This window comes from Sphaeramia orbicularis, chromosome 7 (assembly GCF_902148855.1).
Source record: "Sphaeramia orbicularis chromosome 7, fSphaOr1.1, whole genome shotgun sequence".
NCBI classification, from domain to species: Eukaryota; Metazoa; Chordata; class Actinopteri; order Kurtiformes; family Apogonidae; genus Sphaeramia; species Sphaeramia orbicularis.
In genome coordinates this window covers 30,064,143-30,091,588 of record NC_043963.1, presented here as the reverse complement: position 1 = coordinate 30,091,588, position 27,446 = coordinate 30,064,143, and the positions used below count along the sequence as shown (strand labels likewise).

The 27,446-nt window shown below is 38.9% G+C and overlaps 1 protein-coding gene across 10 annotated transcripts in view; it reads left to right on the top strand.

The window, feature by feature from the left end:
* The window catches only part of LOC115422234 (membrane-associated guanylate kinase, WW and PDZ domain-containing protein 1-like), a 106,468-nt gene that overhangs the window by 33,845 nt on the left and 45,177 nt on the right, over positions 1-27,446 (top strand). For all 10 annotated transcript variants that reach the window (XM_030138432.1, XM_030138431.1, XM_030138430.1 and 7 more), the window contains exon 2: positions 7,790-7,906. In XM_030138432.1, the coding sequence (XP_029994292.1) occupies positions 7,790-7,906 (117 nt within the window). The remainder of the gene's footprint in view (positions 1-7,789; positions 7,907-27,446) is intronic.

Below are 27,446 nucleotides of genomic sequence, written 5' to 3'. Positions count from 1 at the left end.
AAATGTGATAACAGCCAAGCTTGTGAAATCCTCAGCTGCCCACTGTTTTTGAGATGCTTCCAGGTCTGTAGAGCTAAGCCGTTCTTAATATTTACCACATCTGGATAAATTGTCTGCTACCTAAGGGAAAGTTTCAACATATTTTTTTAATCACTTTGCATGAAATAGGTAAGACACTTGCTCTTTCAGTGTCAAACACCTAGACAGGGTCACCTTAGTCCTTCGAATCTTTGGTGGGGGAGCGGGCCTGGGAGGGCATCTTGTTTTCCGTCGTAATCCTCCCTGTCATCACTACAGGTGGTGTTTCATTAGGCAGTGTGTGTGTTGTCCAGTTACTACAAGATTGTCTGTTCCCTTCTATCTTAAGTAGAGGACAGTTTTCCTATCATTTAACACATTTTCTTGCAAAGGGGCACCTTCTGAGGGAGAAACAAAAGTACAAAGGCAAACTGCACCCACATGACCACTGCCCTTCTTAACATACATGAACCACTGATGCACGGACAAACATGGCCTACAGAGTCTGGGTAGCCCGCTTTGTTGTTATATGAGATTTTTACATCTCTTGCAGCAGATTTCTCTGGGACTTGGATGGAATTATGGTGTTGACTTTTCTCTGATAGTATATTTGTTTTGTGTAAATAATGCTAAAACCAAAGTTAAAGAGCTTTCATTTCCCATGTATAATCATCACTTTATCTCATAATATGAATTTTGTTTGCAGTAATTAGTCACTCTGTAATTTCAGAGTATTAACTCACAGAACAGTGTTTATTGGCAGATTTTCTTTTTTTTATGGTCAGTTTAGACCAGGGGTGTCAAACTCATTTTCTTCTGGGGGCCACATTCAGCCCAATTTAATCTGAAGTGGGCCGGACCAGTAAAATAATAGCATGATAACCAATAAATAATGACAACTACAAATAATTTTAGCGCAAAAAATAACATTCAGTTATGCCAATATTTACATTTACAAACCATGCAAATAAAAAGGATGAGAATAACCTTAAAAAAAAGAAATTTGTTAAGAAATGTGATTACAATTTTATCAATATTCTGCCTCAATTCATCATTTATACATATGCATTATAGGTCCGATCTACAAAGGCACAAAACATTTAGTAACAGGCAGAATATTGTTAAAATGGCACTGAATTTACTTCAGACATTTTAGGTAATTCACATTTTATTGTTAAATGATAGTTTGTTAATGTAAACATTTTCATAATTTAATGTTTTTTGAACTAAATCAAAGAGAAGAAAAATGGTGTTGTCATTATTTATAGATTATGATATTATTTTTGAGTTTGATACCCTAACTTGCACTTTGCAAATTCATCCCACAGGCTGGATTGGAACCTTTAGTGGGCCTGTTTTGGCCCCCGGGCCGCATGTTTGACACCTGTGGTTTAGACATATCTTATTGTGTGGTCTGACAAAAGAGAACAGATCTGTTAATAATTATCAGTAATATCAACTAATAAGACCATTTGGAGCTCGGTTAAAATGTATGTGAGCACATTCAATTATGCACCTTGGATAATATATGTATGTATAAGGTATAAGCTTTCCTTGCAGCTTTTAATTAATTGTGTTTCTGGTGTAGCATAGCTGATGTTACAGATCATTTTATATCTTTAAATTAACTCAAACTGTAGCAGCAAAGACCTAGAAGTCTCATCTTTGAAGATTGCTTCCCTCTAATCTCATAATTTGTAATCCACCACTAGGGGGCAGCAGCCCATAATTACCACACACTGCTCATCTCATTCGCTGGTTGCCTGTGGGTTGCTATGGTAACGGGACTGTGTGAAGCAGACTTTCAGTGTTTAGGTTTAGAGACACAGAGGGCAGTGTTGAGCTGGAGGACGGGAGATGAATCCAAATCAGCACCTGAACAGAGCTCCACTCACATCAGAAACACTCAACAAACACACTGTTATGAATGTATTCTCAATTTCATGTACACTCTCTAAACCCTGATCCTGTATGTTCAGACAATAACATCCCAGCTACTACTTCATCAGTCTTTCAGTCAGTTTGTTTTTACAGATTTGACAGGTTTTAGCCGTGACTTGTGGTGATGACAGGTGTTATGTGAAACCTTAGGCTGCAGCTGCTCGGCACAGTCTCCTGCTGATGTTTTAAGCAGCCGCTGCCATATGTTTATGTTTCTTATCTGGCTTGAATGTTATACTACAAAGTTTTCTATATTCCATCCAAACCTATTAAAAACAACCTAAAACCACATTTGGTTTCCTTTGTGTGCCATCTTTGAACCCAGATTTATATGAGAATATGTTCAAGCACATGTGATTCACTGTCTCCTTGGATGTTTGGGAGCATCATACACCCCGCACCCACCCTGTCCTAAAATGAGACAGGGGTGCATAACTAGATTTAAGGTTATGTAATGCTAACTGGAGGCATGGAGGATGTGTATAATCCACTCCTATTTGGGTTAAACCCATCGCTCTCTCTATCTGACAGCGGACAGGGGCCTTACATCCTCACATCTCTCTTTGCTTCATCCAGGGCTGAAATGTACTGATGTCTGTCACACAAAGTCTTCCACAAACCAGCTCCATGAATCAGCCTCCTCTCCAGCGCACAGGCAACCTCCCTCAGTGTTATACTTTAACTAGAATATCAGATTTTCTCCGACGAGGGGATTTTATTGTTATGATACTGATAGCTCAAAATTCTTCTTTTCTTTTAGAGACAGTCACAGAACAGCATACCAGAATATAATGGCAGTTTATACATGAAGGTGGATTTTTTTTTCTTTTTTGTTATAGATATAAGACGTTCTACTGGTGCATTTATATTGCATGGATGGACTGATATCTGTACAATATAAAGGACTCTCTCTTTCATAGTTTTGCACTGTTTTTCTTAATGTTTCACAAAAAAGTTATCCTGTTAAAGTCTATACCTGGCTTAGCCCATTTTTTCAACAGGACAAAGTATCAGCAGAATCCAGATGGGTTTATTAAAGGCAGCTGTGGATTAGCAGACACTGTAAGGGAATGTCCAGCACACTCCCAGCTACAACACATCATATCTACTGTGTACAATACAAGGATCTCTGTTCATTAGACAGACTGAATTGAACAATTCACGATTGGTACTGTTTGTTGAGCTGAGATAATATCTTCTGTCTTTTTTCTCACTACACTGGCTTACATTTTAAAGCTTTGTTTTGAGAAAAATGCTGCTGGGGTGCCTCCCAGAACAATACTGAAATATCTCACAGTCTAAAATACCATAGCTGTGCTCTATACTGAAGAGTATACAACCGAATACAACAAAACTAGAATGGTTAATTTTCTGTCCTGAAAACGTGGTGAAACTGTTACCACCATTTTATGCTGTTATGCTAAATTTTACATCCTTAGATCCTTTATGAAGGTGCTGGAAACAAAGATAGCATTCAGAAAGCTACAGAACCAAAAAATGTATTGTGGGAAACAGCATTTTTGGTTAAAAAGAAGAAGAAGAAAAACAGATGAGGAGCTGAACACAGAGTATGCAGTGAACACATACACACATGCTACGTTGGTGTGAGTGTAATCTCTGATCCACATGAGTGTAATCCTCATAAATATTGAATATTTAATGACTTTCTCATTGATGGAGCATGACACCTGGGAGGGCCACCCTCTGCTAGCTGAACGTACCCGCAGGAGGGGGTTGTTCCTGACAGTGGTCCTTATCTCACAGAAAGCATCTGAGCCAGCAAAACTGAAATGGCAGACCGCGAACGCCAGTGTGTGTGTGTCATGAACTGAACATATTTTATTTCTGATGAGATGCTATTAAAATAAACCCAGTCTCCACAGGAATGGAGAGTGGTTAGCAGAGGATGTACCGATTGAGAAAATGCTCCCATGTTCTTGTGTGTGAGTGTGTGTTTTCAAGTGTGCAGTTGTATCTGTTTTTCCTTTTTACAATCTGACTGCTGCTTGCCTAGCAGGGACTGTAATGATGGTCGTCAGCACTGGCTGGTTGCTAGGTAACAATTACCTGACTGTGCTTTACTTGCACTGAACAGTGGGCTGTGTATATGTGCATGTGTGTGAGTGTGTGTTGAGGAACGGAAAAATACAGCAAAGAAGACTGCCAACCGGTGTTTCCACCTCTGGATAAAAAAATGGCCCAAACCAGAATGAGCTTTAAGACCAGGAAAATATTAGCTTTTTTTGTTGTTGCTTCTAAATTTCCTTCATTTCTTCACGAAATTACCCCTATTATTATTATTATTATTATTATTATTATTATTATTATTATTATGTTTGCAGGTTTTACATTCCATTCCATTCCATTTTCCATTTGGTGTTTTTATTGCTACTTGATGAACCCCAGTGTTGTATTTATAGTAAAGTCCATCGGGGGGAGGCGGGCCATGTGATGCGGGGGCTGCTCTGACAGATGATGATGTCACTGCAGGGCCACACCTCAGGGCAGATGACAGAGACAGCGCTCGCCTGCTTTAAGAACATCTTCACTCTCAGCTGATACACTGATGCTCCTGACGAGTCTGTCCTTTTGCCTAAACTGGGCGTCTCGACAGAGCTTTCTCTTAGGCTCCCAATGTCACATTCATCATATCAGAGTTATCCAAGTACCAATTTTCAACTTGTCAACACAGTAAACATCAACATCTAAGTGGTGGTTTTAAGCATTTCTCTGCTTTATTATATTTGACTTGGCAAATATAGTCCAGTGTCACTAAGAATATTAAGAGAACCTCTTGTTAAGGTCCTCCCCTTGCATTTTTGCACATGCACAACTGTTTTTATACATAGGTCTTTTCTTTTTCTTTGTCTTATTTTTATTATTATACAAAAAGTATGTACATATTGTTTATATATAGACCTTATTGGGCTAAAATCTGGGACCTCGAATACACAAATTTTGTGCCAGCTCATGTGTAAATGTGTGCTGTTATGATAATAAAAATCCTTGAATCTTGAATTAAATCCAAATTTAAGGCTATAATTTGTACAATTTCTTAAAACAAAACAAACAAAAAACGCTTGACCTACATATTCTATCTGCTGAATGAATATAGATGCTATATATACATCACACACACAATATTTCGTTAGACTTTGATTTTTGGATGCATTCTTGTAACATGATTTTTGCCGTGTAATCCTTATGCAATGTCAAAACAAAGATGTGCTTCAGTTGCTTTAATTTTTCACCAAGATCTTGTGTTGATATTGTGTGAGTTGGATTATCGTGTATAAAATTCCCAAAAATTCTCAACAGGATTCAGGTCTGGTGGCTAATCATTTTGTAATATGCAATCAGAGGAGACAAAAATCCACTGATGTACACCTCATCATTCAGTACATTGATGAACCTAGACCTGAACCTAGACCTGACCAACTGAATCAACCCCAGATCATAACACTGCCCCCACAGGCATGTACTGTAGGCGCTAGGCATGATGGGTAATCACTTCATCCACCTCTCTTCTCACCTTCATGCATCCATCACTCTGGAACAGGGTCAGTCTGGACTCATCAGACCACATGACCTTCTTCCACTGAAACACAGTCCAATGTTTATGCTCTATATCAAACTGATGATTGCTGAGAAAAGAGAATCTACTCACTGCATCCATTAGGGACAAAGCACTTGTTGCAGCTGAAAGATATTAACCCATAAAGACCCAAACAGCTGCCGACGACCAAAAGCATCTCCTGATCTAAACTGTTAAATACCTGTTGATCCACTAATCCTATCAATACATGTAAATAACTGGTGTAAAATGCAGTTTGTCATCTTTTCATGGTCATCAGATATGACCCATTTGGATGTTCAGAGGCTCTGTAGTTACCATGGAAACACCGTCATCTTCTACAACATTGATTCACCAGTAAAATCCATGGAGCTGGATCAATGACAGTGGATGGAGACACTTGCTTTATGTTCAGTTAATAATATATTTTGCTGAAAAAGTCACTTTTTCTTCAGTTTTCTGTTATATAATAACAGAAAACTGTATATACCTGTATATATAACACCTGTATATATAACTATATAATAACTCTCAACTTTAATTTGAGCTTTTTATGATCATCTACATGATCAGTGAATTAAATATATTAAAATACCAGATTTTCACTGAAAAATAAGCAAAATACAGAGGACAATATCAGAACAAATGGTGATAAATTGCTTAAGAAAGGTTAAAATAGAGAGAAAAATACATGTGGGAACTGACATAACAGTAGCACTGGGTCTTTATGCGTTAATCATTGCAGTAATTATTCAATGGAAGGATCTTACATATTTGCTTTGTTAAATCCAGGTGGTGACTTTTTGTGCATTTTACAGACTTCTTTATAATGAGTCTTTCTAAACAGGGTCAAACTCATGCAAATCCATCATTTTATTTAATGCAATAACCTGTTTTCATTGGTTGCTCTAATCGGCTTCATATCCACTGCAGGAGTTTATATGATAAGTTTTTTGGCTACGCTGAATTTTTTTGTCATGCGACCCTGGAATCCAGTAGTGAGCCTATTTATTAATACATTTCAGTATAAGTTTGGGTCACTACAATGTACAACCAGCAGCTAAGGTAAACCACAAAGCTAATATATACAGTATCATAGTCTTAATAGTGGATTTACTCGTAGATAAGTTGAATGGTAAGTTAGCAGTTAACATTAGATAAATTAACATTATTTGCTGTTATTTAATTGAATGAAATGTCATAAATATGTCATTAATTGTAATGTGAATAAAACACTAGTACATTTCCTCTACTTATGCAGTTACATTACCTTTTTTATAAATGTGATTTCTGCCTGAGTCACATCAAATTTCATTAGCAGAAAAAAAAAAAAAAAACTCCCATGATTCCACAATACATCACTGCATCTTTTCATGTTGTTAGAAATGACATATAATACATCTGTGGCAATCTTAAAAGTTCAGGATTGAGTGTTATGAATCATGTTATTATTGTCATTACACCTGCCTAGTCAGCACACTGACCCTACTATCCCAAAGCCTGGAGCCAGAAGAAAATCTTCTGCTGTGATCGGGGGCCGACAGGAGGCCATGGCACCTCCCCCAAGAAGTGCTTGCCAGCTCTCCCAGACATGGATGATATATTTGGAGATCATTAAATGGTCCTAAATGAGACCCTGGCGTGAGAGCGAGCTCTGACCATCTGGCCCCATTGTGAGCACCGATGCTTTGTTCAAACTCAGCCAGCAGCATCAGCTCCTCTGATTGGATAGACGCTGACTAAGTATAAGATTTTCAGCCAATCACTGAACTTTTTCATTAATTACCTTCAACCTTCCTCAGTCTAATTTCTAAATTAACCATATTGTCACTCTCTTCCTTGCTGCTGAGCTTTTTATACAACATATTACACTGTAAATTCAGTAACACACAAGCAAATAGCATCATATTTGTCTTTCTCTTACATGTCTGAGCTAAGTGATGCTGAAATTTTGCATCATATCCTCTTAAAAGAGAAGAAACTTACAAGAGTATAAATGCAATTCAATGTACTTTTCTATTCATGTGGCAATACAAACTCAAGTAAAAGTATTTATTTACTAAAATACCAGTTTTTAATGTTCTAAAAAAGGTAAACAAGGATATTCATGAGCTTCTGTTGTATCCAGGAGCATTTCAGCAGAGCAAATGTCACGGCCTTTCATGCCCCTGATTTGGTTCAAATAAGACATGGCAGGCTTTTTGTGACTTTGAGATCTGTTTATTTGAACCAGTGTTGTCTGTCTGCTGTTTCCAGGTCACAAGCTCAACAAGGACCTGAAGCACTACCTGAGCCTGAGGTTTCAGAAGTCTTCCGCAGACCATGAGCTGCAGAAGATCATCAGAGCCAATCTGTATCGCCATGCTGTGCCTTGTGAGTAAAGAAATTAACAATGGCTATAATATGATCATGGACGCTAACAAAGGCTTAGGAAAATCAGGACATCTGGCTGAAGAATTGTGTCTTTAACCAGACATTAGCATCATTTTCTCATCCTTTGCCTCATGACCCACTTCCTTCTAGCTTCATTCTTATTTGTTTCATCTCCTTTAACCCTCAGTCTTCTTTCTTATTCACCCATGCATCTTTTCTTTTCATCTTGTGTTGTTTTCTTCATTTTTGGAAATCCTCAAAGAAACGCACATACATCCCCTTTTCTAAACAGTAGCTCTGGTTTGTGTTTGTCTTGACTACACCCCAGTACCATTTTTACAGCACACACGGCTCTGAAATATACAAAATGTGGCTCAAGTCAAACATCCAGCACTGTGCCAGACTCCACAGCTGTGCTGTGTTACATCAGAAACAGTTGGACCTGTGGTCGGCTTATACTGTCCGCTTCAACTCATTTAATTTTCATACTGTACTCATGTCATGTTTCTGCTTTAATTTCTTTGCTCAAGTTGTGCTGATGACAAGGATTAAGTGTTAACTACTTAAAGGGCACTCATAGAAATACTCAACCTTTCAACCTTAGTGTGTTATTGGAGGACCTAACAAGGCTTTTTCAAAATATTTTATTGTCATGTAGAAAATCAAGGTCCATAAAGTTACCATATTTGTGTGTACATGTATTAGAACATTAGAATAGCACTTTTAGAACATTACAACAATATAAGTGCTGATCCAGACACCTGTCCACATCCACATTATCCCTTTGAACATCATTCCTTACATTAGTACCATTACTTCATGGTACCTAACAAAGCAGGTCCACTCACTGTTCATGCAGAGGTGGACCTTACAGACCCTGTAGACCACATTGGACCTGAGATTGTTGACTCACTGTCCTCACTGGAACTGTTGCTGTCACTGTCTTGTAATGTGTGTGGAAATAACCAAAAATAGTCACTTGCTCGATAAAGGGTTAAAGCCATTCAACACATCAGTAATGTATATATTGATTCGTGAGTTTCATGTTTCCCCCCTTGAGAATTATTTTGATCATAACACAAATTCATAAACACTACTTCATCAGCAATGACAGGGATCATAGTCCGTCGACAGAACCACGTCCTCTGGGTTTTATGCACAAGTGGTTGGCTGTTTGTTTAACTTCATTTGCATCTGTTTGAGTGCAGCTTTGCATGGCAGTGCTTTGTAATAAAATTTGGCTTCTAGATTGGATTAGTGTATTTTCATTCTCAGATTTCCCTTTTCTCTTGTTCTTCACTTTTTCACTCTGTCTCTCACTCTGGCTGTCTGTCCTTCTCTTGCGCTCTGCCATGTGACTGGTAAATCCGTCTCTCTGAGCCTCCCCCGGTGGCCGGCCCGGGATTATGATGTTCTGATATATTGAAAATAGATTCCTGCCTGATTATGTGATGAACATGTTGGGCTCTCGCAAAGATCACAGGATGATGAAAAAGCCTTAACACGTAAAAGAACGAAGAGGTTGACATTAAACTTAACAAAAACCTGCAATAAAAACACAATATATAGGTGTATAAAATTTCTGTTTGTGGAGTCAGTGAAAACACTTTGTTGTCTTTAACAATAATAAGGTGATCCTTTAAATAAAAGCACATCTGTTACTTTCACTAACTTTAGGGGATAACCAACATAACAGCGAGCATCTTTGCATGTACACTTATATTCTGAATATGACAATGTTATGAAATTTGAGCAAATTCTATTTAGAAACTCAGAATTAAGCCTTTTAACAAATGGAGCACATGGGATATGTGCATATTATTCCAGTTTTATGGGGGTTCCTTACACTTGTGTACAAGTCATTTGGAAAATGTATGTAGCACTGCTTATTTACCTTAAGGTGGAGTAAAGTCAAAGTTCCTCGCTAGTAGAGATGAATGCTCTGGAGAAAAATTTACATTGGGTGCTTCTATTAAACTGGTCCCTAAAAACAGGACAGAGGGGCTAAAAATTCAAACTAGATGTAGACTAATGTTATGGAGCAAGTTTGGAAGCACTCTGAGTCTATTTTAAAAATAAATATTTACTGAGATAAAAGAGAAAGTATTTTCCCATAAAACACATTTTTATATTATTTTTGTACAAAAATCTGTGTGTAACATGGTAAAAAGGACACAAAAATTACACGCTACTATTTTTTGAATATCTTTTTATTCCCTCACAGGTACATTTTGGGAATCAAACTAATTATGCAAGGGAGAGTGTTTCACAAAAATGACCACTGTTGCAAAATCACTCGCGATTTATTTGTGTTTAAATGGGCAGGTTCTGCATGTAATGACAGTGGACACAATGGATTATACATGAAACCTGGAATTAGACTGAGATTCATGAAAAACCTGCCTGGATTAGAAAAACCACTAGGATTGACAAATTTAACACAGTGTCTTTATTTATAACTGTATATTAGACCATTTCGAGCCGTGTTTTCCAGATAAAATGCACTGACACCTTGGTAGTTTTTCCTGTCCCAATTTTGGTCCTATTTTTGGCCCCAATATTTTATTAAAAACTCATTAATTTGGGATTTAGTATAATTTTTTTTGCATTTATCTGAGGTCATCATTAGGCATATCCTGGGGGGGAAATATGTCTGGATGTCTCTTTTATTATTGGGTTTAACAAGCTGGCAAAGTGCCAGGTACTAAAATGAACCCAGTTTCATAGAAGCACCCATTTCAGTTTGGAAGGAGGAACACACCTACTAAACATTATGACAGAGCATATCAACAGGTTTACAAATATGAGCAAATATCAGAAAGCTTATTTTATCTAGAGAGGGTTTGAAGCAGCTAAAGAGGGAGCTTGAGTTAAAACAGTGAAACATCTGCCATCAGGGGAAAACTATTTGAAAAATATTGTTTTAAAGGTGTATGAGAGGCCAAATGTGAGCAGGAATATTAGTGGAATATTCATTATTGTTAGTCATGTAAATGGCTTATTAGGAATTTTGTCTTTTTCAAAATACAGGCAGAAAAAGATGCCAGATTCAAGAATGTTTATTGTCATGATGTGCATATAATGTAATTCTGCTTACTGAGAGTTCATGGCTAGGTAAAAAATATAAAACCACGAAAGAATATGTACATCAAGACTATGTATGTCATAAATAAGATGTGTAAAAACACAGTATACAATAAAAAAAAGGAGTATTTTGTGCACATAAACACCAATACCTGTATTAAAATATGGAAACTTTATCATAGTGACCTGGTTTAAAGTGAGAAAATGTAAAGGCTTCAGTGTGACTCATGTTAAGGTTGCTGACAGTCTACATATCTGAAGAGACTGGGATCGTAGACATAATAAAAAGTGTTTTTGAACAGTGGTTTTAGATTACATTATTTTATTACACTGTCCAAATGACCTGTGGATGTCTTTGCTTTACTTTCTTCATTGCAATAACGTGAAGCTGATCTGCAAGTAATAATTTCCAACTTCAGTGAGACACTGTAGGTGGTTAACGTACGTCTGAAAGTAAATGAACTGAATATGCATTTATGAACGGCTTTAAGGCTTGAAGATCGAAGTCAAATGCGATCCTGAGACTAAAAATGCCAAGTTAAATATGCCGTATTTAAACAGAAGAATATATAAATTGCCACTGGATGCAACATTCCAGATTGAGTATTTGGAGATTTTCTGATTTGAGATGAGTACCACCCCTACAGGCAGCAGAAGAAATTACTTAAATGGTGGAAGATAACAGCAGCACAAAAACTACCACTGAAAAAGTCCAAATCTACAACATAACTGTAACATATAGACCACAGGTGCCAAACATGCGGCCTGGGGGCAAAATCTGGCCCGCCAAAGGGTCCAGTCCAGCCCTTGGGATGAATTTGTGAAAAGCAAAAATTACACTAAGATATTAACAATCCTTTTAGGTCAGATTCCACATTCAGACCAATTCAGTCTCAAGTGGGTCAAATCGGTAAAATACTATCACCATAACATATAAATAATGACAACTCTAAATTTTTCTCTTTGTAAATGTAAATATTTTCATGTATTTACACTAAAACAAAGTATAATTTCGCAAAAAATGTGAATAACCTGAACAAATATGAACGACCTGAAATGTCTTAAGAGAAATAAGTACAATTTTAACAATATTCTGCCTGTTACAAAATGTTTTGTGTATTTGTAGATCCACTGTGATCTTTAAGTTATAATGTACATGTGTAAATGATAAACTGAGGCATAATATTGTTAAAATTGCACTTATTTTGTCAGTTTGTTCATGTTATTCATATTGTTTGAAAGGATAGTTTGTAGATGTAAACCTTTTCCTAATGTAAATTTACTTTTTTCACTCTTAAACAGAGAAAAGTTTGGTGTTGACATTATTTATATATTATTATTTCACTGGTCTGGCCCATTTCAGATCAAATTCAGCTGAATGTGGCCCCTGAACTAAAATGAGTTTGACACCCCTGATATAGACTGTGACAATCCTATTTTTGGTTATCTTAGGCACAAAAACAACATATCAATATTAGGAAAAGGTCATAACTATGGAGTTTTTTCCAGAAAAATGACAATACTCCACATTTTTAACCCCTTTAAACAGCCACCCAGCATTATAGCTTTCTTCTGGTGAGGTTAGTCTACATATTTCTTCAGTATTATTTAGTGCGTGGTTGCAAAGTCAAAATCAGTTACCTGTGTTGCCAGCATGTAGGTGTATGAAGAATAAACAGAATATAGTTACCCTGCCCACTGTCTTTTCACACCTGAGTGAGTGTCCATGCTGAGACTAAGCAGTAATTGTTAGTTTGGGATAATTATATATGTATATTTTTAAAAATACAGATGTTTTCTCACACTTTTTACAGATAAAGTAGTGCTTGGGGTTAACAACAGGACAAAACAGGCATCATCCCTGGTGGCCTCAGCGCTGTTTTACAATTTCATGGTAATAAACCTCTGGCAGCCTTTATTATACCCTCTCCTACTAAAATAGCCTGAATACATATAGAGAACTTGCTCCTGATGATTTATTTATTACAAAAACTCGGCTTTCTCATCTTAAATTAAAGGCCTCATGAAGTAACAGTGCTTCATTACTTGTCGTGATGAATCATTGAGAACTCTGTATGTAGTTGAAGTTTAACGAGGAGCTATATATGATGTTTTTCTCTGTTTAAGGCAACAAATTATTATTTTTACAGGTCGCAACACACTGCTGGTCAGTCTAACGCTTAAATGTTTATACTATTGACACCTCCTCTCTCTTCCTGTCTCGTGACCTACTATCGTTACTACCTCCTGTTTATTGTTTCTTTCTTTCTCACACACACATGCAAATATTTTCTTGGCGTGACAAGGCAGTAGGACAAAAGCAGTCAAATAAAAGCCACACTTCTCAGCCCTCAGTTTCCTTTGTCTGTCCATCTCAAATATCACCTCCCCCTCTTCTGTGCACATGTGTTGCTCCCTCTCTCTCTGTGTGTTTGACTCGAACAGGTGCCTTTTGCCACTGGCTGGGTTGTTTTGGGTTTTTTTTTCTCTGATTTGGGGTTGTGTATGTGTGCTTATAGGAAGACCTCACTTGCCACCATGTGAACTCCACCACCACCACCCCCTCTGTTGTCCCTCCTTCCATCCTTTTTTCCCCTGCTCCTACAGATGGCCATTGTTATCATGTGCAGCAAATGTCACAATTGATAGAGAAGTCGCTCTCTCATGGGATTCATTTCCCTCTCACATCTACAGCTGCTGCTTGGGGATGAGGGTTATCACGGCGTTATCCCAGCATTTGAGCCACATAGCAAACCAATCCTCCCTCCCCCACCTGATCTCACCCTCCCTCCCTCTCTCTCTCTCCCTCCCTCCCTCTGTCGTTCTCCTCTCTTCACTTCAAATCCTCCAGTGAGTGTCAGCGTCCCTGTGGCTCGGCGGTGGCTGCTGCCTTCCTCTGTCTTTCTCTGTCACATTCTAGCTGCTCCCACTGTCTCCCTACCTCTGCTGCTCTCGCCCTCTTCTCCCTCCATCTCCTTCTCTCTCTCTCTCTCTCTTTCTGTCTCTCTCCCTCTCTCTCTCTCTTTCTCCCTCCCCTCCTGGCTGTCCTTCACTCCCTCGCTTCCTTGTTTTCCACTCCACTGCCGATCTTGGGGAAATCATTGTTGGAGACAAATTTCTCTGTTTGCCGCTTACACAAAGAAAGGGATTACGGCTTGATTTGCTGGCTCCGGGCTCGCTCTGCATCCAGGCAAGTGGCAGCTCCTTATTCTCTCCTCATTCTCCTCCTTCTTGCTTTTCCACTCTCGCCATCCTCCATCCGTTCGGCAAACCCTGTGATGTATGCATGGCAGAGAGTATGTGTGTGTGGTTGATGCTGTGTATATAGGCTAAGGGAATCAGGGAAGGTGGGGGTAGGGGTGGGAATTATGTGAGGGAAGAGGGGGGCAGGCACACTTGGAGCAAGCACGTCCAACCCAGAGGGACAGATGGCCAGTAGCCCTGGTGCTTTTTCCTCTTTGGTTTTCTAATTCACCCTGCAGGCTTTGTGTAAGGCCCACTAGTACACAGACCTTCTTTTCAAGAAGCTAGAGATGGCTGCTCTCCTTAGCTAAAAGAGGGAGGGAGGAGGGTATCTGTGTGTGAAGAACGGACAGGGTATAGGAGAGGAGAGGATGGGGAAGGGGGGGGGTTTGCTGTAGAGGCAGAGCAGGTTTTTAAGAGGAGGTTAGGATACGAGAGAAGAGGAGAAGGAGAGGAAAAGAGATGAGGAGCTGAAAGGGAGCAGAGAGGGGGGTCATCTCCCTCGATTGCATGGAGGTCAGGTCCAGATGCTGCTCAAACAAAAGGGCTTCTCTGGGGGAACGGCAGGGGGAAGCGTGGCACTCGCCATTGTGTGTGTCGCTGCATTGCAGGGTGCTGCCGGGGAGCCTCATGCTAATGATGGCCATTCATTCTAGTAACGGATGAGTGGGCCCCAGCTTCTGTTTGCCTGCTTTTCACATACGAACAGTTAATATTTTGTTTATGCGACCAAATATCTGCTGTGGTAACACTCGATTCGCTCTGGAAATGACATGGAATGAGAAAAGGACAGCTTCGAAGCTTATTGAATGAGCTGGGCAAATATGTGTTTTTGCATAGTAATTATGCATGAGGACAGGTGCAGGCTGTGTGTGTTTACATGGACTATGAATGTGCAAAGTTTACATCCAGTACATGTGTGGTCATGTTCACTGCCAAATTTAACATAATTTAATGCTATGTTAATGATTTTTTTTTTTTTTTTTACTATAAAAATAACTTGTATGCTAAACATAAACTAAAGGGATTGCAGATCGTCCTTCTTGTGTGACTGGCATGTAGGTGGAAAGTGTCACTGGAGGTTGTGGTTTCTGGTGTTTTTGTTATTGAAAATCTCCTGTAATGATAGATTATACAGAAAAAAGAAAAAAAACATTACAACACTACACTGGTTTCTGATGCTGCACCTGGAGTGTAGAACAGCCTGTACCCAGAGCACAGTCTTAGTTTAACTTGATCAATTCTTATGTGGAGTCTTTGTAATGATGACTATAAATAATACCTCACATTAAAATTGTTCTTTATAATCAGCATCCATGTCTTCGCACTAAGGAAAACAATCCTCCTGTAATCTTATGAATTGTACAGATGTAAAAGTCAGTTGACAGGATCACCCCGGAGTCAGTTTACAGTGATCAGCCTCTGATTAATGATTCAGTTTTACATCCCAAAATTGCAGAAATGCTTTTCTCGAGTTTCCTCTGTGGGCCTGGTGAGACTGCAGTCTTTTGGCCAAACCAGGAATCTCTTTATCTGCATAAAACAAAAAAGACTTTTGAGAAACAGCTGGCTATGTGTTTCTAATGATGATAGCCCTGTCTTTAAGGTCAAGGAAATGAACTGTGCTAATTCACTGAGCAAACAAGGATTCACTGTTATGATCATGAACTGGGCCTGTGTGTGTGAGTGTCTTGTGATGATTTGGATGTACTGTGGAGGCCAAGTGTTTACTGGCCTTGATGCCTCCAAGCAAGTGGGTGTAATGTTGCCAGAGTTATAAAAATCAGATATGTTTGTGACTGAACTTAACTTGTGTGCACATACTTTAGTGGACGAGAATATTCAGGGTTTTATTTGATGATAAGACAACTATCAGAAATCTAGGTTTTACATGCCCTACATAGGCTGTCAGTGCAAGTAATTTGTTGAAATATATATTGTTAAGTATTATATTTTTGTGAATGAAAGATTTTACAATTTCTTGAGCCAATATATCGCCATGCTGTTGTAATTTTTCCAGTCTTTCTCAAAGGAAGCTAGCAATTCTTACATTTTTGTCTTTATATAATGAGTTGTGAAGAAACTAAGTAGCAAATGCTGAATGAATGAAAGAGAAAGACTTGGTCAGTGTATTAAGTGTAGATGAATGTGCTGCTGGAAAAATACACACTGAGATTTTTTTTTTTTTTTTCTTTCTCACATACTGTTTACAGATATTCTAAATATGCTGCATGTTTACACATCTGAGCTCCTCCTATTACTATGAACACTTACTATGGAGTTGTTATCTCACCTTCACATCATTTACAAAAAGATATCTTTTAAAGAACTAAATAAGGTATTCATAATAACATTTTAATACACCAAAAATGAGCAGATGGAGGTCATCAAACATTTCCATTAAAAAGGTACCAGTAATTGGGGCAGAAATCTCAAAGTAACATGGGATCGATGTAGATGCTTTCCTACTGTGTTAGCTGTGTTTTTTAGGATTTATTGACACCTAGGAACCAGGTGAATACCCCTCCCTTCACTAACTTCCTAGAATAAGCTAAAGCCTGTGTTTATCTATTATGGGCTGCTGTAGAAACACGGCAGTGCAACATGGTGGACTACACACAACAGGACCGGCTGTTTATATAGATATAAGGTCATGAAGACAGTATACAGTAGTGTTTTCAGGTGATTGTACACAAATGGAATAACAGTGAATATTATTTAATCTATAAACAGACCTTCCCTGAATCTTTAGAATTTACACTACTTTCATGTTTGGTTGAGTAAGGGCATGAATAAGGGCTGAGATTGGGATTGTGTGAATCCAAACAGAAAGCTGCAGTCCTCTTCCCTCAGGGCTGCTTCTGGGTTTTATGGTCAGGTTGCCTGGGCAGTAGTCCATGTCCATGCAGGTACAGGCCTGCGCTGCCAGGTGAAGCTTTCCTTTGGTCCGCCATTGGACACTTAATCTCCCAATGCCCTAATCAAGCCAAGTCTCTCCATGCCAGCACAGTTAAAGCACAGTAAACCAAATCCAACCTGCAACTAACTCTGTTCTCTATTTGCTGTCTCATTATTACCAACGGCGTCTTTTTGAGCTGTCATTGTACCCCTTCACCCTTCTCCTTCTGACCTCAGCACCCTACCTTAATCCAGCATTCACTCCTAGAGAGGTTTTCTCCATCATGAGACCTGCATGAAGCCGTCTGTTTATCAGAAGGGACCATGTGTTAGGTAATGTCAAGAGTCTATATTTATGGCTAAGATAGCAGGAGAGGGAGAAGGGAAAAGGAGAAAGACAGAGAAGGGAGAGAGCAAGAGGGAGGGAGGCAGTGGGCGGGAGCATGCGGGGGGCTGTGGGGCTGCAGCCATTGGCCTCAGACAGGAACTGGAGTGTGAATAGCTCACATTGGCTTAGCCTCTAAGCTGGGCTGGACCCATAATTTGCTCTGCTTGTGGAGCTTTGAAGAAAAACGGCAGCTGCCTACTAGCTGCCTGCCTGAATGAGCTTGCAAGCTGGGAGCTAGCACTGCTCACAGACAACTGGATGATCCATGGATGGTTTGGAAGGAGCAGGGAGGGCAGAATTCAGCCTGTTTGGATTTATCTTTTTGAATATTCCTGTGGAATAACGTGCAGAGAGGAAAGCAGCAGCAGTATAGAGGTAATTCTGTGACATTTACTTCTTCTCTTGGGAGTGATGCCCTGGCTTCCGGGATTAGATTGGAAGAGATGTGGGTGGGGAGTAAAGACGGATACACACAGAGACAGAAATACCGAGGCAGGTGATTTTCTTTTTTTTTTTTTTTTCTGTGCACTAAGATGAGAGGCTGTGGGAATCAGTGCCTTTGCAGATTTGTGGTGTGATGTTGATGAGCAGTGATGAGTTGTGCCGTGTGTCTGTGATGATGGCGGATCAGTGTGTGCGCATATGCATGTTTGTCTGTCTGAGATGGTGTTTGGTTAGGGGCTGCATTTAAACACTGATCTGTTGACACACTCGCCTGCTGTTAGAGGACATTATTCCCTGTGCCTGCCATTGGCTCACACAGACACATCTTCTCCCTCATCCTTTCTGTGTACCTCCTTTTTCCCTTCATCTTACCTTCCTGAGTCCTTGTGCAGTAGCTCTCTCTCCTCATCTTTACTCTTTAAAGGGAGGTTTAAAGCTTCTTCCCCTGCTTTCATCTCAATTTCCAGTAAACTGTGAATCTGAATAGGTGAAAGAAAAACAACAGCTCTCTTGCCTTTGGTGTATATTTTATGACATTTCTAGGTAATGATGCTTAAAATTGTATGTGCTTACCCACAATTCAGTTTGGCCCCCCTCCCTCATTCTTCACCCCCATATTGAAAAAGGAGCAATGGGGAGGGAGCAGGGGGAACAGCAGGAGAATAGCGGCTGGGACTCAGCTGTGAGGAGTGTTGTGGCGCGAGCTGAAAGAATGGCCTGTTGTGTTGGGCAGCAGCAGTATTGTGTGTCTGGCCTCTCTCTCCCTCTGTCCTCTGTCTTCTCTCCCTTTAATGGTTCAGTCCATCATCCCTCCTTTCAAATAATCCCAGCGAGGAACCTGCTTTACTTATTTACAAAAAAAAAAAAAAAAATAGGCTAGAAGACTCCAGTGTAGATGGAGAGCTGGGTATTGTTTGGCATGTTTAATTCTGGGGTATTAAAATCAAGAGAAAAAACATTCTTTTTTTTTTTTTTAAGTGTTTGCAATAGTTCTGTTTTCATATCGCATAATAAGTTCTCTATTGTTCAATATTATACAGTCATGAAAGTCATGAACATGTTGTAATTTTAGGCAACATTTTACCAAGATGACAAATACATACATATTCATGACCAGCTTTCAGTGTTTGACAGCTTCTAATGCTCAGTGCTACTGAGACAAGCATTAATGTTTTGATACCCAGCCATCTGTAAATTTTGACTCTTCTTTTGTATCACTGCAAAACTACTGGATAGAAAATTTCTGCGAGCTTTGTTTTGCTCAACAGTGTGTTTTAAAGGTTCAGTGTGTGGTATTCAGTGAAGAACTAAGTGAATACCATTTCATCCTCACCTACCTTGGCTGCAAAATATACAGAAGTCCACTGTTGCAGCCTGTATCTCTGGGCATTTTAGTTAAGGGGATATTAGCCCTACAAATAGTAGTAGGTGACACTGATATTCCTTAATGTTAACTTTCAGTATGTAGTCCATTCTGACTCACTGTGACTGCTGAGCAATATTATGTAAATCTAAAACATATTAATATATTCATATTATATTCAGTTTCTGCAATTGCTCCTAAATCTCACATTGGACCTTTAAAGGTTGTTTGATTCTGTCTGTTTACTCATGGGATACACAAGGATGCACCTTAGCTGTTGGAACTGTGATGCTATTCCAACCTCATGCTAGTTAATTGAAACTAGTCCAGCATGACGTGCTCTTAGCAGCACCTTGCCCTCAGATAGGAGTGGGGCAGCTATTTGCTTAATCATTAATCTGAGGGCCTCTGCTACATTGATTCTCTCTCTGTTCCCCTTCATAAATCATTATGGGCGAGCAATCCCTTTAATGGGGGATGGAAGTGCTGACTGAAAAGCCACAGCGCTCAGGACCTAATACTCACCTTGCTCTCCAGGTCAGATAACCAGGATTGAAGAGATTGGGCCGGTACCTGCAGCAGTAGTAACAGTAGCTAAGCTCCTTTTCTTTATACATGAAGATGGAGTGAGACGGCTTTCAATGCATTGAAGTTTAATCCATGTCCAGACCTTTATTAAAACTTGTGTTGAAACATAGATTGTAATTTTCTGTTTTAGGCCCATTAGCATGTCTAAAAAGACTTGTCCTACTGACACCATAATGGATGCAAATGGCTATCTATCCATAGTTTGTGGTTGAGACGCGCCCATCATCTGACCAGTGTATTAAGGGAGTACTTGTGTAGATGAGGCCTTAAAGTGCTGCCTCAATCAATGCTGCTCCGGTAATTGGCTTAGAGGCCCAAGAGAGTTGCCTACTAACTCCCTGTGTGACTGTTTGCTTTCCCTGCCCCTCCTCTACTCTGTCTGCTCAGAAACATGCGCGTAATTCTTTTAACGTCACCTCTGAGCCTCTATTTTCATAACACACACATCGGCGTCAACACTAAACATGTGTTTGTCATGGCAACACAGCTCAATTCATGCTGTAGTTATGGCTTTTTAGGACTAACGTCAAAATCTACTCTTGTAATTTTGTTTTTAAGAATATTAAGTATGTGTTTTATTTTGTCTTGTGTATTTACGAGCTGTCATGCTTCACTTGAAGGAATAGTTCTGTGACAAGTTTATAGTCCCTCCCTTGTTAATCTCACTCTCAGGTCAGTTGTTAAGTTGCTCAGCCGCCCCCCCCCTCCCGCTACGTTCACACTCACAACCAGCAGGGGTTAAAAACAGCAGATGTTTGGTTGAACCGGTGTGCGTGTGTATCTGTGTGTAGATGTCTGAGTTAGACAATGACTGGAAGCTCCCCAGACCATCAACAGCAGGAAGGCGATTGAGGGTATCAGATGTCACGAGAGTCAGCCCACTGCCTATTGTTAATACACAGAAGGACATCTTTTCACCTGGATTTGTGTGTATGTGTGTGTATGTGATTGTGGTGGCAATAGCATGGACACACTGCATCATTTCTGTTCGATATCATTTAACAGACGCTCGGAATTTGCTTCCATTGTTGTTTTTGTCAATATAATCACACATTCTTTATTTTTCTGGCAGCGATGAGCTAAACTCTTATAACCTGGACAATCAAACTGTGCGGCAGGTTTTGTGAGTGTGACTACAGAGGTATTCAGGTTGTCTTGGCACCAGGTAAAAGTGGACCAAACTGAACTAGAGGTCAGAGCAGGCCACGAGGACAGAGGCTGCAGAAAATGTACCGATCCATACACCCCTCCATCAAATGTCATGCACTTCACTTGATTTCTATGGCAGCTTCTTCCCAGCCTGAACCTTTTAGAAAAACTCGAAACAAGATGAGCACAAAGATGAGCAGCTCTGAATTGAGTGTGGAGGCATGCTTCAAATTACACACAATAAGTGCAATAATGTGACTATCTTGTGTCAGTGTAAATCAAATCAAAAGACTCAGGTGAAGTAATAGTGTGAAACAAAGTATACAGACAGTGAGTGGCGCAGAGTACATTTCGAAAGACTGAAGTCTCAGTTAGTGTTGTCAGTTGCCTGGCAAGGAAACGGTGTGAAAAGACAAGCGGAACTGAGTATCAACAAAATCAGTAGGAAGTGTTTCTTTATGCTCAATGTGTTTAATTAAATTAGAGATGTCCTCTGTCTTAATAACCATAATGTCATCATCTTCTTGTCTTTTTCTTGTCAACCATATGTAACGTGGATGTTGCTGCAAACCTCGGGCCACTTTTAGACAATATACAAACACTTGGCTATATGAATGAAATATTTAGTCGGCCTGTGCAGATAACAGCTTCCCTCCCAGTAAACTTACACAGCTTGCATCAGCCCACCTGAAAGGGTTTTAATACATCTTTATGATGTTACGATGCTATAAATCTTTTTTTAGTCTACAAAAACTCTATTGCTATCTATTAATATGGGTAAAAAAAATCCCTCTTGTTACAGTTCAGGGGTCATTATCTTGATGCTGAAATGATGTGGAGCAACGTAAGGAGAAAGTATGGATTTGTGACTGCCAAAATAGTAAAAGTTGAGCCTTGTGCATTGTAAAAGATTCAGTAGCCAGATGGCCATAGAATCTGCTTTCCTCTGAAGCTACATGAAATGGCCTGTGAATGTTTTCTAGCTCATGTTTATGGTGTACAGCAGCAAAAGCTTTGAGAAACATTTGGAAGAAGGAAACTCTGCCTCAACGTTAATGAGATAAAGGGATTTGGGACATTCTTTGTTTTGGAAGCTCTCTGTATGTATTTTTTTCCTGGTGCTTTTATTGGACAGGAGATCTCAGTAAACAAGGTTTGAGATGCAGAATGACATACAGTAAATGTCCGTGTACAAGAAGTTGAAGGAGGATGTTTATGGTTTATGGTCAGTACCCATAACCACTATGCTTTTTCAAGGTTTTAAGTAAAGGTGAAGTGGCTGAAACCTTTCTGTGATCAAATAGTCTTAGTATTTGTACAGAGAGTCACCTAACATAAGCCACTTTTACACAGAGATCCTGGAAAAAAGGTGAAATGGTGATCCCACCTTTTTTCCACCATTGACTGATTTCCAAACCCAAGCCAAAGGAGTAACAGGGGTGTGTTCTGGAATCAAAGGGGCGGTGACACAGCGCAGTGTATAGTGTGACATATAACTTGTGTGTCGGAAATACCCTGAACATATGTTTGTGTACTGTACATGGCCTGCTCTCATTTTTAAATTCCACTGGCACAGGGGTCAGACATGCAATACGTCATCAAAACCTCACACCTTGGTTATGGAACGAGAGGGGTTCCTTTTACGTAGCGCTCCGGAATCATGATTCCACCTTTATCAAGGCTCTGTTACTACTTTCAGAGGCATTACAGAGCCATGACAGAGGTGGGACCAAAGGATCCCACCATTTCATTTACAGAGATCACTCTGGAATAAAAGTGAAATATTCCCGTAACAGAAGTGCTGTGTAAAAGGGGCTTATGTTTTCCAGAATCCATGAGGAAATACGAACAAATCATTCATCCCTCACTTATTTCATCTACTATGCATCCCTATGTGGATATTTTTGTTGTCTCATGGTGGGGTCTTTATAAAAGGTGCAGTTTTCTTGTTCCCAGGTTCAGGGGTAAAGGCCATGTTAGTCTTAAAAGTGTATTGTGCTGGTTTCTGTGGTTTCCCTTCCTTTGATGTTAATCTCTGTCTCTGTTATCCCTTAAATCCGGGGTATCCTCCAAGACAAAGACATTTATATGAGGATAAACAATCACTTTCGATCATGATAGACCTGTGGGAAAATAAAGCGGTTTTGGTGATTACAGGGTAAGATTACAAGTTCATCTGAAGCTGAGAGCTACAGTACCTCTCTGAGGTCTGTAATTAATGACTTAGGACAACTGAGATGCTCCTACAGTTTATGGAGTGTGTTCAGTAGAAGTGAGTGAGTGGCCCAGTATTAGGAGACAGGATGTGGGTCATAGCATGTACTCAAACAGGCCACTTCAGGGACACATGTCCCCTGCTCTGGAGCTTTTTATGAACTGCCAGTGAGGACAGAAACTGGCTTCCACAACTTTCTATTTATAGTTCTCACTTCTGTTTACACACTTCTTCTTTCTCTTTATCATTTTGTTTTGTGTGTCTGGGTGGCTCTGGGTTTGTGTCAGTGCAGATGCTCATACCTGCATGCATGAGTATATTTACTGTAAGTTTCAAAGCCTTGTACATAAATGGAGCTACACTGAGAGCGGGAAGTGGGAATAAAAAATACACACTACACTTAGTTTGCACTTGAATGTTTGGTGGATAATATGTGTTTCTTCTCCACTTTTTTGTGTTTGAAAGACATAAAGAAAATATAATGTATTTCCATCCAGTGCAACAACACCATGCCTTTCCAGGGTTTAGATATTTGGACCCTCTTCACTGAATTGTGTTTTACATTCTAAATATTATACTGTCATTTTCATTATCCTTTATTATTGATTATTTTTTGGCTAAACTTAACCATTACAGTGGTGGCAACTACTTGTCTGATCTGAAAACCTGAGAAAAGACATAAAAACGCACTACATTCTTGTATTTGAAAAGGTAAAAGCAGCAGAACTTTTTGTCATTTTTGGTTCAGAAATTCCTAAATGATTAATCAGTTTTCATGGCTGTTGTCAATATTTTTCAGCTCCTCAGTCTATTAATAAATCAGCTGCTTGTATCAGCACTCAGTAGGAGCTTTAGGTGCTGTGTGACAGGGACATAGAAATGATGTCAATGGCGTGACAGAGGCGAGGACAGGCTTGCCTGGACTCCCTTATCCTTTTAACATTGCTTAAATCAATACCTCTCTCACACAAACACAAATACATGAACACAACCAGCCTCAGTCTTGTAAGAAAGACAAAGCGATGCTCCTCACTCAATAACAAGATGCCCAGACAAGATGAAAGCAGAGAAGCTGCTCAGGTAGAGTACTGCACAAAAAGCCAGAGGTGGCCTGTGTGCATGTGTTTGGTTTTTGTGGTCTGATGGTTGTTTGTCAGACAGTAAGAGGTGAGAATGAGGGAGAAAGTACGATCTGTTTGTTGTGCGAGGGATTCCAAATGACCATTAGGTGATTAGTATTTTCCGCGTTTGTACCACCGCCATCCTCTGTCGTTCTCTCCATCCCTTTCCTCCTTACTCGTTTACCATTTCACACCAGTGGACTGAATCCTTCTGCCTGCAGGAGCTGCTGGTTGATGTCTTTCTAAAGAGAATGACTGATAGTAAATTAATGATGTCTCTTTGATTTCCCTTCAAAACTGTAGAGAGGCATATGTGTCCTCACTTCTGCTGTGTCCACCCACTAAAACATTTACTAATTTAGCAAAAGAGGAAGGGAAAGGGACACAGAACTGTTAATTTACCTAACGTGTAAGTATTTTGACACCGAATTTCTTTTCAGAAGTCGTATTATGTTGTAGATAGCTGTAGTTGCATTGTCATCAGACACAATTCCCACCCACCTGAATCATTTGTAACACTGTAACACCACCTGCTGAAATCGACAGTCTTAAGAAAAGTGAGGTGACAAGTCGGCAAAAGATTCAGTAAATAATGAATGGTTTAATTGTTCTTGTTCTGATAGTAAAGAATGCAGAGATGCCACCTTGTCTTGTGAGCATTGTGGACATATTTTGTGCACTTGCATGTGATTAACTGTCATACAGAACATGGTATTTGAGCTCATTTGTCAGTCAACTGAATAGAGTTGTAGAAAAACTGTGAAAGGTAATTTATTTATTTAGCAAAGCAATCAGGAGACACGTTTATAAGAAGGAAACTTTCTGTCTCAGAGTTATTATGACAAAAGGACTTGGGATGTTCTTCACTGTTGTTGCTCTCTTTATATACTTAATTTTTGGTGTTTTTATTGGAAAGTTAGAAAGATGGAATGACATGCAGTGATGTACCAGGAGTTGAAGCAGGTGTTTTTTTTTGAGCCAAGGAATCAGGATGACACTACAGTGGGTGTCTGTGCACTTAAACCTGTAGAAAAGCAGCTGTTGAGCCAGGGATTCTCAAGTTTCTGTCACATTTTATAGGATGAAACACACACTGTGGCTTGATTTGTTGATTAATGTATACAGTCGCAGAAAAAATTATTAGACCATCCTTGTTTTCTTCAATTTCTTGTTCATTTTAATGCCTGGTACAACTAAAGGTACATTTGTTTGGACAAATATCATGATAACAACAAAAATAGTTCATAACAGTTTAATTTCAGAGCTGATATCTAGTCGTTTTCCATGGTTTCTTGATAATAACCAAAATCACTTCAGTTCTTACATCAATAGCTATGGCATTGTACTGCCAAAAACAGTGCTTTTAGGCATTCCATGTTTTCTTTTCAGTCTGTTTTAGTCACATGATACACACAGGAGTTAGTACTTGATTGCATAACCATTGTTTCTGATGACTTTTGATTGTCTGATAATTTTTTCCAAGACTGTATGTATGAACTGTATGGTAACTCGTCAACAACACTTCAAGTACTGCTTTAATCTACTAATGCACTGTTTTGTTTTGTTTTGTTTTTTTAATTTTTATGTTGTCATAAATGAAGGCAAAGACGTAAACTATTCTAATCATACAATTTATGTCTGTTCTTCACATAATATCACATCCACTAAATTACACTAATACATTTAATGTTTTCATGGTTCATAGGTGAACCTACTACTAGCTGCATTTATTATATTTCGCAAATGCATAATGTCTTTGTATGTTGTGACAGTGATATTGTCGTCTATGTTAGTCAAATAAACTTTTGGCTTTATTGTGCCTGTCATCACACAGCTGTAAAGCATACATTTATATCTGTCTATACTGACTTTACTGTGTAGCTGAATATTTGTTTTTATCGTTCCCACATAATAAAATGTATTGTGATTATGATATGGTTGATTAGTTAATAATAATGTGACTTTTCGAGAGGAAGGTACATTTTCTTTGAGAATTTAACTTTCCTGTCATTAGTTTCGTAAACGCACTGGTTCTAGTAATGCAGTGGTAGTTCAGTAAACACATACTCTGTCTATAGTCGAACGAGCACCTGTATAGGTTTATGTTATTTATTCTAACTACACACGATCTGCCATTGGTTTGTGTTAGAGGTTGTGATGAAAACAGCTGCAGAATCTGAGCCTTTTGAATAAAAGTACAGTTTTGTTTTGTTCCACCTCTCATGCTTATGTTCCGTAGTTTATTCACACATTGATGATAAATTTGCTATTTTTATGTGTGAAAACTATCACACAAGAGCACTATAAAGGTTAATGTTATCTTAGCAAATGTAAATACTGAAAAAAGTTTTTGTTTTGATTCAACATTAGACCATGTGTTAAACATAGGGGTGTGTATCAGATGTAGTATTGTATGTACTGTATATCTACCTATAAGTGTTGTTACATGCTAGCGGTAAAACCAGTGAGAAATGTGGTGTATCCTTCCCTTTACTGAATACCCACTGATGCCAGTGAAGTTGAAGTTCAGGAGTATGTTTGATGTCTTCAGAAGACCCAGGCCTGTCATATTTGATTTTCCAAAAGCAAAACCAAAGAGACAGTGGAACATAGAGATCTTAATTTCACAACACTTCAAAGAAATATTTCAAAAGACACTATTCTACACTCACACTTAAAAAGATTTTGACTTGAGATGAATTATTTTAGTTATACTGAAAAAGACTAAATGCTGAGAGGAACAAATATGTAACCAAATAATTCTAATTTTCTGGGGCACAAATTAAGATGTTTAACCCTAATAATGGCTCAAAAACAAAGGTCAATGAAGGTCAATAAATACTTACAGTTGTCATCCTGTATTCATGAAAATTTAAATCAATACCAAAATACTTGGTAACCAATTCAATTATATTTTTTAATCAACTGAAGCCTTGTCCACATGAAAATGGTTATATTTCTACATAGATATTTTCTTCCCCCATTTAAAATGTTCACATGACCTTACTTTTACAAATGATCTCTGTCCAAATGACAACATAACAAGT